Below are 16,521 nucleotides of genomic sequence, written 5' to 3'. Positions count from 1 at the left end.
ACCTCTCTCTTTTACAACTGATGCCTCCGACTCAGCCATAGGCGCCGCGTTAGAGCAGTTCGAGAACGATATTTGGAAGTCAGTGGGATTTTTCTCGAGGAAACTCAGCTCCACAAAAACTAAATACAGTACGTATGACAGAGAGTTGCTTAGGATTTTTGCAACCATTAAATTCTTTCGGCACATCCTCGAGGGTCGTCAATTCATCATTAAAACTGACCACAAGCCGTTGGTCTACGCTTTTTCACAGAAAGCAGATAAAGCCTTACCACGTCAACTTAATCAGCACGACTTCATATCGCAGTTCACCACGGAGATCGTGTATCTGAAGGGAGAAGAGAACGTAGTGGCTGACGCTCTCTCCAGGATCAACGCCATTAATATCCATTAATATCCTGAGTGACTGACCATTAATATCCTGAGTGCCGAGAGAATTGAACAAGAGCAGCAGAATGATGAGGTGCTCCAGCAGCTGATTGACAACAACACGTCACTCAAACTTCAACGTTTATCCATCGATGGCAAAACGTCCATTTACTGTGACATTTTATACGGTGTTGTGAGGCCCTTCATTCCCAAAAGTTTACGCCGAGTAGCCTTCGATACTGTGCATGGGCTGTCCCATCCCAGTGGTCGAATCACCCCTCGCACTCTCAAGCAGAAGTTCTTCTGGCCAGGCATCAAGAAAGATGCACTTGGGTGGTCTCGCAACTGTATTGCGTGCCAGCGTTCTAAGATCCAATGACACCCAAGCACATCGACGTACCTGACAATCGATTCAATCATATTCATCTAGACCTCATCGAACTTCTAGTCGTCAATCAGTTCAGATACCTCTCTCACAATTATTGATAGATTCTCTAGTTGGCCAGTTGCTGTTCCTCTGCAGGACATGTCAGCTGACACCGTCTGCGATGCCTTCTATGCAAACTGGATTGCTCAGTTCGGGATACCTGTCACCATTGATTAGGGCTCTCAGTTCGAGTCTGCTCTTTTCACAGTCTTGACCCGACTGGTTGGAGCCAATCGCATCAGGACCATGCCGTACCACCCGCAATCCAACGGGTTGAAAGGTGGCACAGGACACTCAGCCCTAAGCCCCTTGACCTGAAGTCCTGCCCACTGTGCACCTTGGTCTTCGAAACTGTTACAAGGAAGATTTAAACGCCTCACCGGCTGACCTGGTATTTGGCACGAGTCTAAGAGTCCCGGGCGAATTTTTTGTCTCCGAGGACATGCCAGCGGACCCACAGATTTTTTTTGAGAAGTTCCGAGAGTACATCCCAGCATTCCGGCCTACAACTATAGCTCATCACACGAAATCTCGGATTTTCTCGGTCTTTCTGCGTATTTATGCAGTTAAACGGCCCTTGGAGCCCCCTTACTCTGGACCGCATGAAGTCCTGGAGCGCCTGGATGACTATGTCTTCAAAATCAATGTTGATATGGAAAAAGTCGTCTCTGTGGACAGACTTAAGCCCGCTTACATTGGCAAGGAGGACTCTTGACAGCAGCAGAACTCTCAACAAGCTCAGCAAGTCCAGGTGCCTGCAGATTGTCATGGTTCCCAGTTGGTTGATCAACCAGAGACTGTTCAGCCCCAGCTGCCACTCGGAACCATGCACAGACCTCTTCGTACTTACGCTCAAAGAAAAAAGACTGTCTCGTTCCATACAGAACCCACGAATGCCATTAGGGAACTTCAAACAAGTCAGCCCCAGCGACCAGTTAGAATCATGGACGAGCCTCCTCATTTTGAAACCAGGAAAGATAAGACTTTTTCGCTCCCTTCGAAGTCCTCGAAGGTTACTGGGGGGAGAGTGGATGTGGCGACCCCGTCTCCGGCAGCTCCCGCTGCGAACACTTCGCTTGATGGTAACCAACCATCCTACCGACGGGAACCCGTCATGTCCCACGGAAACAAGCCTTAAAACCTCGATTTTTCTCTTAGCGCCATACGTCTGGCACGTTGCATTATTCGCTTTCCAAAGTTTTAATTATTTTATATATCAGAGCTTATAATTAATAAATATCAGTTGTGTGTTATCTCGTGAGTAATTATTTATCTGGGGGACCCATCTCAAACGCTAGAAGTGGCGCGACTGACGCGCCGTCTAGCTGTTGGTGGGGGTTTTTACCTTAACAAGTGAGAATTTTTTTTTTTAATCGTTATTTTACATCGCTTCGACCCGGTTAGGGTATACTGCGATGATGATCAAGACTTTAAATGGTTAGATCGCACCATTCTACCCGGCCGGGATTTGAACTTGGAACCTTTCGCATGTGAGGCAACGAACTTACCCACTGCGCCAAGCCACCGATCGACCACAAGCGACAATGTACTATAGATAAATATTCACCGGAAACTGTTATTTTTAACCGAAGAAAGCTCGGAAATAGAAAATGATAGGCAGTTATGGCAATCCATGTAGATAAGTGGGTCATCTACATGGCCTTCCAACCGTACGAGTAATTCCAATAACCCCACAGAACGCATAAGCCAGGGAGCGTGAGCATTTCAGCTCACCCTCGGCGATCAGCAACGTACACTCAACGAGATCAACGAGATCTCACCGGGAGGCTCAGTCTATTGGGCACGAACCACAGTGGATACTCGTCCCACTCAGAAATCGCGAGGCTAAAAAGTAAATAAGTCAAAAACAGTAAATACGAATGACCGTAAATTTACTCTAATTCGCAACCGAAATTATAATTCCTCTAAATCCGATAATAAACTGAAAAATAACTGGAACTTTAAATAAGCAAATAAATTATTATTGCTCAAAATGGAATATTCATATTTTTACTCTTTTTCAACGTGGATCGATACTCTTGATTATTTTTCCGTACTTTTTAATTGAATTGAACTTCATATTTGCGCGGATGTTGATGTTCTAATGTCCATGAAAGCCGTAATCCAAGAGCTAGAGTTAGAAACAAGAGTATTGCATCTCCTTACGGTAGGGATGCTAATTTTGGGAAGACCAATCGCGACTCTCTCTCTTATTACTATGACTTACTTATTATCTACTCACCCTTTACAATTTTATTCAATAAAATTTCCGTTGATTTCTTTCCATCCGATGAACTCTCGTACAGGTGGCGGAATTTTCACAAAATTCCGTCACACATTAACGGACACTATTTCATGTATTCTAGGTAGCACGTGGTTTTTTGGATACAAATCCAGCTGTTCGAGAACAAACCATCAAGTCCGTGGTTCACTTAGCACCAAAATTGGATTATAATAATCTCAATGTCGAAGTCCTTAGATACTTTGCGAAATTACAGTCCAGTGATGAGCAAGGGGGGATCAGGACTAATACTACCGTTTGTCTGGGAAAAATTGCTCAACACCTCCACCCGCAGATTCGTCAAAAGGTAAATCCTCATTTGTTACATATCTTTTCTATTATTTAATTTCTATTACATATTTATCTAAAATAAATCAATAGAGGAATGAATAAATAGATAACTGAATAAATAAATCAATTAATTAAAGGTACTGATCGGGGCGTTCATTCGTGGTACGAGAGATCCTTTCCCCCCTGCTAGAAGTGCCAGTCTATCAGCACTCGCAATTACTCAGCAGTACTATCTTCTTCAAGAAGTTGCAAATCGTATTCTTCCTGCGTTGTGTCCATTAACGACTGACGCTGATAAGAGCGTTAGAGATCATGCGTTCCGTACTATACGGGGGTTCTTGTCAAAGCTCGAAAGGGTTTCTGAGGACCCTGGCCTTCGAGAATCGATGGGTAATGTTTTTTTTGCTTCCGAATGGACGCGTTGTAATCGATCAAAATTAAGTTTCCAATTTTTCATATTAGGGTAACTAAATATAGTTTAAAAAGTTCGAATATGCGGTTTTTAGAAGGTGTTTGTATGCATGTACATATGTGGTCTTTTTTTAACTTTCGTAAGATCTATCGAATTTAACGATTTTTTTTTCGTGAACCTAGAGTTTAATAAACTCTATCTATTGACATCAGTTAAAATTTAATTTTCCATAAAGATTCGAAAAAATGAATGTTTTCAGAATTACATTTGTTAAAACAACGACATAAATTTTTTTTTATCAAAACGGAATCAATTATGGCTTAAAAATTTGATATCAATGATAATAATAATTAATACTCTCTTTATTTGATCAGAATATCATCGGAATCGCACCATAGGTTGTTGAGTTACAGCATCTGGTTTACGCGATTTGAAAAATAAATTCGGCTTTTTCATGATTACTGAAAAAATCATCAATAATATTGTGATGTCCTGAGATGTCCAGCGTCGAAGAACTACTTTAAGTCTTAGTTTTAAGGCTTTCGCGGTCATGATTAATGAAATTATTGGCTTCCGGATGGATGCCACGTTTGGTTTCAGCATTGCGCCGACGCTTCGCAAATATTACAGTCTGCATCTTCAGGGCTGTGAGCTTCGATTCTGAGCTACGATGTCTGAGGGTAGTCCTTTTATGGCTTCCCCTGTGATGGTGGGGGTAGGGGAAGGGAGGGGGAGGGATCAGCCAATCATGTTTTAATTGATCAGCTGATCCATCCGGAAGCCAATAATGTCATTAATCATAACCGCGAAAGCCTTAAAACTAAGATTAAACGCCTCCACGGAGAGGCTATGCGTGGGTCGGTGAATTTATTCACCAAACTTAGGAAGTCCTTGCACGTCCAACTGTGCTTCCTCACTTTTTTGAAAAGGTGCCGTGACCATCAAATGGTACCAAAATTCCTCCGCTTGAGGAACCCTGTTTCCTCGAGACAGGCAAAGCCATCCTCCGCCAGGCTTCACTGAGACTGGTAAAAGAGAGAATTGCAGCGGCCAAAAAGAACCTGGCCAATCTCTTCAGACAGCTTCTCGATCTTCACATTCTTCTGGCTCAGACGTTGGATTCTCAGCTGTGAGAGACTCTTGATCGTGTTACACATAAACAAGCAGTCCGAACAGCCGAGATGAGGACCGAGAATCAGAAGAGTAAGTTCAAGAAGCTGCTCCCCCAGGAAAAAGTCCCGACCCTCACCCACACTGAAGAATCTCAACAAATATGATCTCAGTGAAGCACAAGTGTCTGTGTTGGCGAAAGGACACAACTTCGCTGTTACTCCTAAAAAGATCCCTACTGAGGCAATTATTAGTTGGATCGAAACAGCGATCTACCATCTGCCTCAGGAGACCAGTGATGAGATCCGGAGGTAGTTGTCCAACATTCTCCACAAGGTTACTCCGCGTAGTGACAATATTACTAGGGAGGAACATCTTGCACTGCGTAGTCTAAAGGAGAATAATAATCTCATCATTCTTCCGGCCGATAAAGGCAATGCCACGGTGGTTATGGATAAGGATGACTACTCCGGAAAGCTCTGTGCGATGTTGGGTGACTCCCGAATTTACACAAAGCTCAGAAAAGATCCTACTCGTACTATTGAGCGCCAAACTACTGATCTCCTGAAGAAGGCTGGACTCTCAGCTGATCTGACAAAATTCCTCACTCCCAAAGAATTCTTCCCTCTTAGACTCTATGGACTTCCCAAAATCCATAAAGAGTCTGTTCCTCTCCGGCCCATCGTCAGCAACATTGGAGTTTCTCACGAAACCACTCCAAAAGTTGACTGGCCAGCGGTTCATACATACAGAACTCGCTGGATTTCGTCAACAAACTGAAGAATCTCAGGACTTCTCCAGACGATATCCTAGTGAGTTTTGATGTAGAATAGAATTCACCAACGTCCCAATTCCGGAAATCTTGGTAATAATCAAGGAGTCTAACGACATCTCTCCCCAATTCCGCCCCTTGATTGAGCACTGCTTGACCTCCACATACTTCCAGTTCGAAGAAGAGTTCTATGAGCAAAAATCGGGAGCTGCAATGGGTTCTCCCATCTCCGCGATCATTGCAACTATATTCATGGGACACTTCGAGAACGAAGCTTTGAAGTCAGCAGCGCAGAAACCTGCTGTGTGTTTCAGGTATGTGGACGATACCTTTGTCATCTGGCCACATGGGGAACTGGTCTAAACCAATTCCTGGAGTTCTTGAATGCTCAGCTCCCGAGCATCAAGTTTACCATGGAAATTGAGCAGAACGGATGCCTCCCATTTCTGGATGTCTTGGTTCGTCACAATGAGGATGGCACTCTGGGTCATCAAGTATATCGCAAGCCGACCCACACAGACAGGTACCTCAATGCCGCCTCCCATCAACACCCCTCTCAAAAGAACTCTGTTATTAGCTCCCTAATGTACAGAGCTCTTACAATCTCCCAACGCTCCAACGTCAACAGCGATGTTGAACATCTAGAGACAGCTATGACCAAGAATGGATATAACATCCAACAAATTCGAAAGGTCACGCGAAAGCTACAAAGCAAGCTCTCATCTCCTCTGGAGGAGATTAATCCTGAAGAAAATTGGGAGAAACCTAAAGTGGCCCTCCTCCCCTACCTGAGAGGCACCACTGAACGCATCAACAGAGTACTCGGTAAACACAACATCCGAACAATCTTCCAACCCTCAAAGAAGATTGGACAGATGCTACCGAGTGCGAAAGATCGGAGACCGCCTCTGAGTACACTAGGAGTGTACGAGATCCCCTGCTCATGCGGAAAAGGGTACATGGGTGAAACCGGGAGGAAGATCAGTACACGGATCAAGGAACATCAAAGGTGCTCCAAATACGGTCACTTACAACAGTCTGCACTTGCTGAAAATTGGATGGACACTGGACATAGGATCGAGTACGATCAAGCCAGAATGTTGGCCAAGTCTCAAGGATATTTCGAAAGGAAATACCGAGAAGGCTTGGAGATCTACAGAAACCCTAACAACCTCAAAAGGGACAGAGGATATCAAGTGACCCCTATTTGGAAAACCGTCATCCCGGTTTTTTAATTGATCAGCTGATCAGTAAAAACATATGATTGGCTGACCCCCCTCCCTTCCTCTACCCCCACCATCACAGGGGAAGGCATAAAAGGACTACCCTCAGACATCGGAGCTTAGAATCGGAGCTCATAGCCCTGAAGATGCAGAGTGCAATGTTTGCGAAACGCCGCCGCAATGCTGAAACCAAACGCAGCATCCATCCGAAAGCCAATAATGGAACTACTTTAAGTTTTTATTGTTAATGATCTAAAACTTCCAACCAAAATTATCCATAGGAAAGTGATAAAGAGACCTGTTTCTTTTCTGCCTTGATTTATTACAATTAAAAACCTTTTTGTTTTTAAATGATCAGGGATTTGAGGGAAGGATTATTAAACAAACGGAAATGCCGGAAGATATCCCCTTTTATATTTTTTTTTTATTCAAGGCATTTTAAACTCTTTGGTTTACTCCGCTATCTACCCTCTACCTAACCTTGCGGCTGTGGCCGACTTGCTACACTGTACCGCATTTGCTCCTACGAGAAACCGATGAAACCACAGAAAACCTCTGTCGGTACAGTCGATTCCTCTATTAGGAACCTCCCGCTCGCCCAGAGTCGAGGTAAGATGGATCCCAGAATCCGCCCCAGGTGAGCCCCTTAACCCCCTTTACCGGAAGTTAAGGGTCCCCCCCAGTCGGGATCCGAAGCCCAGCCACCCTTTCGAGCCCCCAACCCCTGTTTCCAGAAGTTAAAAAACCCGATCGGACTGGGATTCGAACCCACGACCTCCTAGTGGCCAAGCCGAACTAACGACTTAGCCACCGCTACCATTGGACGTCGGTCCCCTTTTATACTATATTTTACACATTTTTTAGATACATCACTGCGATTCTACTAACGAGCTCCCTACCCCTGGATAAGTTTTTTTTTTACAAATTTTGAAGAAGTTTGAGATACTCACAATTGAGGAATATATTTCCTTTGGTAATCCAATCTTTAAGTGTTGAAATTTCTGCGTTAATCCCAATTTTACAGTGAGTGTGTTGTGATATTCACTCGTGAATATACTTTGCAAGTACACCAAGTTTCTTAAATTAAGTTATAAGTTCTTATTAATTTAATACTACACAAGAGTTTATTGCCCGAAAAGAGCGTTGCATTCATAGCTCTTTCAAGAGTTGATAATTTCAATTTCAATGTGCTGTCCTGAGACTTGGCAACATCCGAGTACGCGAGGATATACATTTTCATGAGTTAAGCAAGGTCTGTTTAACCATGTCCTTTTACGGTTCGGAAAAATATAAATTTCGGCTGAAGACAACAGTAGTCCCATCCCGATTCCCGCACGATCACTTTTAACTTCTCTCAAAATCACTTGTAAGCGCCAAATATTGGTTTACTCAAAGAATACGAAAGGATTGACCAATTTCATATTATTTTCGCCAGGGTATGTTTATTATCCGCGAGGTGACTCACGACTGATTCTCAAGGTGTTCGAAAATTCGCGTTTCGGGAGTGCTGATGGCTTCCATGAGTTCGAAATTTAGTCACGAAGTTGAGAAAGAATTGGTGGACGTGTCGGGGTTGGTGATCGCGGAGCGTTGACCATCAGAACAATCTAATGCGTCGACGGTTTTTCAAGCACCGACTTATTCTGAAATCAACCGAAATTGTACTTCCTGAGCGAAAAAATCGTTTGGATTTCCATACTTTACATTCGGACAATATTGAAAGAGTTTTGAAATTATATTTGTTTTGACAAAATAACATTCGGACAAATTCGAAACATTCGAAAAATTTGTTTCAATCCTGAAGAAAGCATCAAAGCATTTTTTTTAAGAAATCGAGTTGAAATATACCATTTCTTATCACGTTACACAATAGCGTCATGATCTTTTAATATTTGTGAACTTCAGATATCAGCATATTATGTTGGATATTTATTCGTATTGATTCATTATGCCGACTAACTCCTCACTAAATCTGGGTTAAACTTTCACTAAATACTGATTAAACCCTAATGAAATGCCCACTAAAGTCTGACTAAATCTTGATTGTAGCCCGATCAAATAACGATGAAACCGCAATTGGACGTTGAGTGGACGTTGTGACTGAAACAGTATTAGAGTCTTGTTAGAATGTTAGTTAAAATGTCCGATCATTTGAAAGAACGCAATAGTACGCCAAAATTTGATGGCATTTTAATTGATGAGAGTAGTATGAATAAAGAATAGAAATGCATAGTAGAATAAGAATCCTAAAAGGAGAATCTATTTGGAAGCAAATTTTATTAGCAACAATAACTATACTCATTTACAATAAATGCAATTATTCACTTGTTTTCTTATATAACTTCAATAGTGTAGGGATGAAGGGGTTCGAGACTCACGTTGTAGAACACCTTTACGATTTTTTAGGTGCCGTAAGATGGTTAGCATATACATATCAATACATGACGCTAAAGAAATTGAAATGATTTCCGTCGATAATGCGTGAGGTCGACAGAAAAGGTCAGAAAACCCGTCTTGTAGGTGAGAAAATTTCCAACGAAAATTTTTTTTTTATATTCTCTCTCAAAATTCTTTTCCGATGACATTGACGTGTAACTACGCTAAATTAAGGAATTAATTATTTTTGTTTGTTTTTCACAACAAATAAAAAACATATATCTTCAATCGAAGTGGGAGTGACTCTCCCAACCAATTTAGAGCTTTGATGATAGAATATGTGGTCTTATTTCAGATGTCTGCAATAATATAGGGGAGAGTGGGGCAAAACGAAACAGTTGGAAAACGACTGACGCAATTCAAGCAAAAAATTTTTTTTCCATCAACTTTTGTTTATCACCTTTTTTTTCATTATTGAGAATCCATTCTACTGAATGGAAAATTATTATTCTCATCAGTACTCTCAAGAATAAACAAAAGTTAATAAAAGAAATATTCAATAAAAAAAATGTTTTCTGCTTGAATTGCGTCAAACAGTCGTTTTTCGAGTGTTTCATTTTCCTCCATGTTTCGTTTTGCCCCACTCTCCCCTATTTATAACTATGGGTATCTATAACTATAGTTATGGTTATATTAACACTTATGAATAAAGTTAAATTATAGCAGAATAGATCGAGTACAGAATACGTTACATGGATTTTTTTTAAGGGACAAATTTTTAAATAAGTATTTTTTATGCCTTATCATACTTTTTAGAAAACACAATTTCAAGAAGTTGTTCCCCAAAATTTTAATGGCCCGAGTCAAATTTGTGATGTAGGCTCTTGGAAAAATCATGAATATTGTACTTATCCAATTATTTCATTATTAAACAGAGGCTGATGTCAACACTGCGACCCCGAGTCTCAGCAACGCAGCAGCAACGTGGGCAGGTTGGGCTGTAACCACGATGACAGCTAAGTTTTACAGAAGTCAATCGGATACACCAAAGTCTTCCAATCATCACGGTGCACCACGAATTTTACTTAACAAACCTGCATCACTTGGTACGTCTCTCAAAAACCCAACCATTACTGTACGTTATTTCTAAATTTAAAAACAGTTGTTTAACTGACAATTTCAGTAAAAGAGTTGCGGAACAGTTAATTGAAGGGTAATTAAATGTCTTTAAAATGATGATTCGTTTTGCAAACGAGCGAATAAGGAACTAGCAGGGAGCGCAGTTTTTCCCCATTCCTCTACTCATCTATTTTACATAACCCAAGGCTTATAGATTATACAGGTTATGCGAGCGATCTGTCGCTGCGCCGATTTTCGCTGGTGCACCGATACAGCCTTTAGATTTGGTCCGGCGAGTTTCCTATTCGTACGGTACATCGAAAATTCAAGATTTATACGGTAACTCTACGGTACTCTAACATATACCATATTGACAAAATCTGTCAATTACCGTATACCGTAGAAATGAATATATTTCGAAGTCTTTCGTACCACCGAAATCCGAGTCCATTACCGTACTCCATAATTTTCAGATTTATACCGTAGAAATAATTACATTTTACCGTACATTCTTATATAAAGAATCTATCGTACATTTTCGTCCTAAAAGAATTCCATACTTCAGTTTTTTCTTTGAACATTGCTGATACCGTATTTGCCGTAAACTCTTAGCACGAATTTTTACCGTACACTTTCGACGTCATCACCGTACAGTTTCTACTGTATTTTTTGTTAGTTATTGTTTTGATAATCTTGATCATGAATATAATGTTTTTGATCCGCAAGGGACTCACGGTGGTTTTCACTATAGGTTTGCGGCATGAGTATATGAAAATAAATAATACCGTACATTTCGCATACTCATTGTACCGTTTGTTCCTTGTACAGCGATTTGTCAGTATAGCCTAACGTACGCTTGTTTTATGAGAATGAAAAACCATTGTTCTACCGTACATTGTCAATGCATATCCGTACGATTTGTCACATGGATTTCTGAATTTCCAATAACGCATCGGTTATCACTTATCGGTTGCATCTATTGTATATTATTGTTATCAGTGATAACCGATGCGTTATTGGAACAGACGAAAATCAGACGAAATCGAACTGAAAAAAATTGAAGGATATGCATTGAGAATGTACGGTAAAACAATGTTTTTTCATTCTCATAAAACAATCGATTCAGGAAGGCGAAGAAGATTACAGTACGAAAGCGTACGTCAGACTGTACTGACAAAATACCGTACATAACAATCCCCACCAATACATGCGAGAAATTTACGATATTATTTATTTTCATATATTCTATTCTCTAAATATACTGAAAACAACCGCGAATCACTTTTGGATCGAGAAAAATTATATTTATGATCAAGATGATTAAAATAATGAGCAACAAAGGATTCGGTAGAAATAACACAATGATTAGGTTGAAAATGTACGGTAAAATTTCATCCCAAGAGTCTACGGCGAATACGGTATCATTATTGTTTGAAGAAAAAAATAAAACATGCTATTCTTTTGATACGAAAATGTACGGTAGATTCTCTGTGCAAGAATGTACGGTAACAGTTTGCAAGAATTTTCTTCATCTGCATGCAAAACTCCATTCAGGAAGTTATCAGATATTTCCATCAATTGTTAAATGTTTAGAACAAGCAAGCAGTTCTCAGAGTAGTGCTAGCACGACAGCAACGACGAGCAGCGCAACTAGCATGACGTCATTGGAACCTGATCATGATCATGACTCTCAGCATACGAGGCACACAAATTCTGATGGAGATTGGGACTGGGACGCTGATAATTGGGGAGATATGGAGCAGCAGTCCTCTACTACAACGACCACAAGTTCGAGTAATCTATCTACATGCGCTACTGCCTCGAAATCGCACGATCATTGGACGAGTTTAGAAGAAGAGCCGGTCAGACTCAATTCCTACCACTGCTTTTAATAATATCAATTATTCTCATCATTTTTGATAATGTTCATTCATTGAATGTATTACAGGAAGAAGAGGCTGGAGAGGGAGCTCAGGACTGTACAGAAGCTTCTGAACCTGGTTGGGATGATCAAGAGTTTCAGGAACTCGATGAATTTCAAACTATTGAGCCAACAGGTAAATTATTAAAATTAAAATGTAGTAATTTTTTCTTTAATTTCGCTCAATTTCTAATAACTTTCTATTGATTGCTTATTAGACAGAAAGAGGTGAATAACATTTTTTTTTCATTTCAATTAAATTAATTAATTTCCGCTTCCGATTGTAAGTCAGATTTCGACATTCTGTTTCCCCAGAAATGATGTAGAATGTTATAAAATGTGCAGGAATGGCGATTTCAGAAAATGTCTGGAGGCGATCCATATATTAGTGGGGAATTTTTTTGCTATTTCGAATTCTCCGTGGAGATCTTACGGAAGATGTACAATGTTACATACATCAGACATGGCTATTTCACTATTTATTTGATACTACGCGACATTGTGGATCTGAAATTCATCATCAAGAGAAAAAGTTTTACACTGAAGACTATGGGTATTATTAATTGGCCTATAAAAATTAAATTGACGGGTTCCGGTGATGGTTGAAGCATTGGAGAATCGAGTTTTCAAAGCCTCTTCTTCTTATCTATGTTGTTCACTTGTACAGAAGATACTTTCTGTTGATTTTATCGAGTCTTTGGCGAATTCATAAAAGTCTTGTGGTGTTTTAATTTCATTTTCATACGGTCGTTGTAAACTCGCTCAAGCTGCAGCTCTCTTCATCGTTCTACCGATGCTATCACATGCCGATTTTCTATGGGATGTTGCAAAGAAATGCCACTCAGCACTTACCGAAGTCTAATTTATAGTAAATGAGATCAATGAAATTTTTCCTATTTTTGTATTGAGAACTGGCACCGTTCGAAAAATGAATTATTTTATTGATTTGTACTTTTCGAGCGGTTAATGACTTTTCTGAGGAATAAATGAACGGCTGCGTGGCATGATTAACGCCCTTCATACACTTGGAGGGCGTCAGAACGGGGTGATTTTCAATCATTTTTTTCTAATAGAAATAATTCATTTATCAAAAAACAGTTAAATGTATTTGAAAATTTACATATTTGAGCTTATTTACAACAAACTCAAATTTTTTTTTTCATTAATGTATTCAATCTTGAGGCTGCCGAAGAAATTCGGATTTCCACATACAACGTCCCTCGTGCACACAAAAATCACTATTTGTCGTATCTGAAATGAAAAAATGAAAAACATTCTTAAAATAACATTAATAGGATGTGTCGTTCTCGTCTCAAACAATTTTTTTTTTCAATTTTTGGAACAATTATGCTTTATCTAAGTTTTGGTGCCATTTCGGAGTACAATTTCACCATGTTTTGGACATTAACAACGAATAATGTTGGGTTAAAAATTAAAAAACAGCTCGGCAGCGGCAAGAAAACACTGTAAACAACCTTCAGAAAAAATTTCAGGCAAATCGGTATGCTGGTGTTGCAAATATTGTGTGCACCGTCCTGAAAAACCTCATTCCGAGAAAACGGCAGTCAACGTTTTGGTACTGCTTCGGGCTCACGCAGCGGGAGTGCACTTCCAACAAGGCTCTTACATTGACCATTATTTTTTTTTTCTAGTCTTCAATTGAAATAATCGAATCAACTGCTTCGAATAATTCTTTATGATATATTTGAAGTATGTTAATGCAAGAAAATAAATTCTTTGAATTTTTGGAAGTTGAAAAAAATTTGGCTGTTTTTCCATCGAATATAGTGTGACAGATTCCTATTTCTCACGATCAAATGATACGATATTCAAGAATAAATACTCACACAGTGTCATCAATCCCTGCACCATAATCATAATCAACATTTTCATCCGAGTTTTTCTGGTTTTGTCTCCTCTGTCTAGCTTCTTTGGTTGCGTTTTCACTTTCGCGCGCAGCGCCAAGCTAAGTCTTCTTTCATTCTCCGATACGGCCCATTCATGGGCATTTACTCCTGGTATAATTTCCATCGCTTGCATAATTTTCAGTAATGACCCAGCCCCTTCATTGAAAACATAAGCTGCGACATGAGCAGCGATTTCCACCGTGGTTTTACTGCCATTTACTTCTTTCGGACATATTTTCCAAATCATACTATGTAAACTTTCATTATTATTCTGAGTGTACCCTCCAACGCAACGTTCCAATAGTTCTTCTCTTGTAAGATCTTCATAAATTGGTTTAATTGCTTCTAATACGTCCTCAGGTAGAGATGCGTAGTCGTTTGCATAGCCCTCCAAATTATTGTTCGCATTTGCTCGTTGTCACGAACACCACGAATCAATGCCTTTCGGACATTTGTCGTGTTGAGGATTTTGATGCGTAATGATAAAAGGTTGCCAATGCTGCTTCTTTTATTATCCTTACTGAATCTGAATTCCTACGGATCGCTAGTCCATAATAAAGGGATAACTTTTTAATCATCCTTGCCGTCAACTTGCCCTGTCCTCTTAGTCTTTTATGAGCTCCGATAAGTTCGTGGAGTCGCGTGCCCATCCATTTTTGGACATGCCCAATGCACTTTTTCTTGATAATCTTTATTTTTTCACCGTACGGTTTGGATTTTGTAACTGCCTGGAAGGTTTTTGTGTCACCGTCCCCAATATAACTATTGTACATCACAGTGTAGCGCTGGATTGACCTTCCAAACATTTCTATGATACCATCCCCTTCCATTTTTCCAGAAAAAGCGTCGTGATTCATTGAGCAACTACTCTCATGGTCCATTTTCCATTCCTCATATTCTTCGGTACCTTGACGCGAAGACCAATATTCGCACGATTTGCAATAAGCAGACTTCACTAGTATATCGAAGACTTTCCCTGTTTGCCACCCGATGAGAGCTACCACCCCAAATAATGACTTCTATCCGAGTATCAACCATGACCCATCGCCAGAACATGTGAGCTGTGTGTCATCGCCACCAGTATTTTTTGTTTCTTGGCTTTCTTCTCTAACAGCTTTTCTCAAGAGCACATTACAAACAGCAGATGCAGCTTTGTGAATGTTGGACACTATCATATCATAAGTGCTTTGTGCTACCGGTTTTGGTAGGTCCATGATACCACAAAATTTTTTCACTCCGTTCAGACCAATTCCTAACAACCGAAATGCAAAGACGAATCTCCGATTGGTTTCATATGCACTTCTAATGTACGGGCACGAAGGAATGGAAACGGGTTTACATACTGCACATTCAATTCTGATTTTGAAACCTAGTCCACGCGTACTATCGCACTTGAATTACACTTCACTGTCGCATTTCTTACACTTCATAGACTCAGATATCAATGAAAAAACGGTGAAAAAGTTCAAAATTCGATAAGTTACGGATCCCGCTTTAAGAAGTGGTACATCGTCTGCTGTATTCAATTTTTTAGCGGACCTACTGGTACTTGCACTTTCCTGTTCTGATTGATATTGGTTGCGCGGTATTTTTCGTTTTTTCGAAAGATATATTTTCGCTCCTATAGCTTTACGCATTGCTCTAGTAACTTTGGAATGACCACCCATTTTATTGTGAAAAAACTATCGAGCTATTGAAATACTCGATTTTTGCGGTTTACGGTGGAGTAAAAATATGTTTGAAGAAATTCACTAAAGCGTACTATTCCTGACTTCTTCCGAAACTCGACTAAGGAAAATTAGTTTTTAGGCGTCAATAAAAGTGCCGGAACTTACCATTATTACTGTCATTATTAACAGGTAAAACATCGGTAATGCGCAAACACTCAAAAGGAAAATATAAATAGGGGGAATTGAAAATGTGAGGGAATGGCTCCACCCTGGAAACATTTACTATTGTTCATTAATGAGTGCCCAAATTTTCAACAGTGTATTTTTCATTAATCGCAGGTAACGCAATTATCAATGAACCATTGAGTGTGTTTATACACTGTATAAAGCTAATACAAAATTTACCTAAAGAAAGCGAGGGAGACAGAGAGAGAGCGCAGAATAGGGACCCGAAACTGTATGAGAGACGATGCTATTCTACGCAACGGGGCACCTGCCATTCAGGTCAAACTGACCGGGTCCGCTACAAATGGCTGTATCTCTGTCAATTTCGGCGATTTTCAAGCGACATTTTCAGAAAATATTCTTCAAGGATGATACATCGAATAAAAATATTTTTCAAAAAATGATTTTTTTGACCCATCTA

At 40.1% G+C, this 16,521-nt stretch overlaps 1 protein-coding gene across 4 annotated transcripts in view; it reads left to right on the top strand.

The window, feature by feature from the left end:
- Positions 1 to 16,521, top strand: part of LOC107042064 (N-terminal kinase-like protein) — a gene marked incomplete at its 5' end in the record, with an annotated part of 139,881 nt that overhangs the window by 30,561 nt on the left and 92,799 nt on the right. For all 4 annotated transcript variants that reach the window (XM_015262937.2, XM_015262934.2, XM_015262936.2 and 1 more), the window contains 5 exon segments: positions 3,160 to 3,381; positions 3,503 to 3,755; positions 10,194 to 10,364; positions 11,971 to 12,239; positions 12,326 to 12,434. In XM_015262937.2, coding sequence (XP_015118423.1) covers positions 3,160 to 3,381; positions 3,503 to 3,755; positions 10,194 to 10,364; positions 11,971 to 12,239; positions 12,326 to 12,434 — 1,024 coding nt within the window.

The sequence above is a fragment of the Diachasma alloeum genome, unplaced genomic scaffold, assembly GCF_001412515.2.
Source record: "Diachasma alloeum isolate Michigan unplaced genomic scaffold, Dall2.0 Dall_scaffold_00409, whole genome shotgun sequence".
In the NCBI taxonomy this organism is placed as follows: domain Eukaryota; kingdom Metazoa; phylum Arthropoda; class Insecta; order Hymenoptera; family Braconidae; genus Diachasma; species Diachasma alloeum.
The sequence above is the reverse complement of the archived record's forward strand: the minus strand, read 5'-3'. Positions and strand labels throughout refer to the sequence as shown.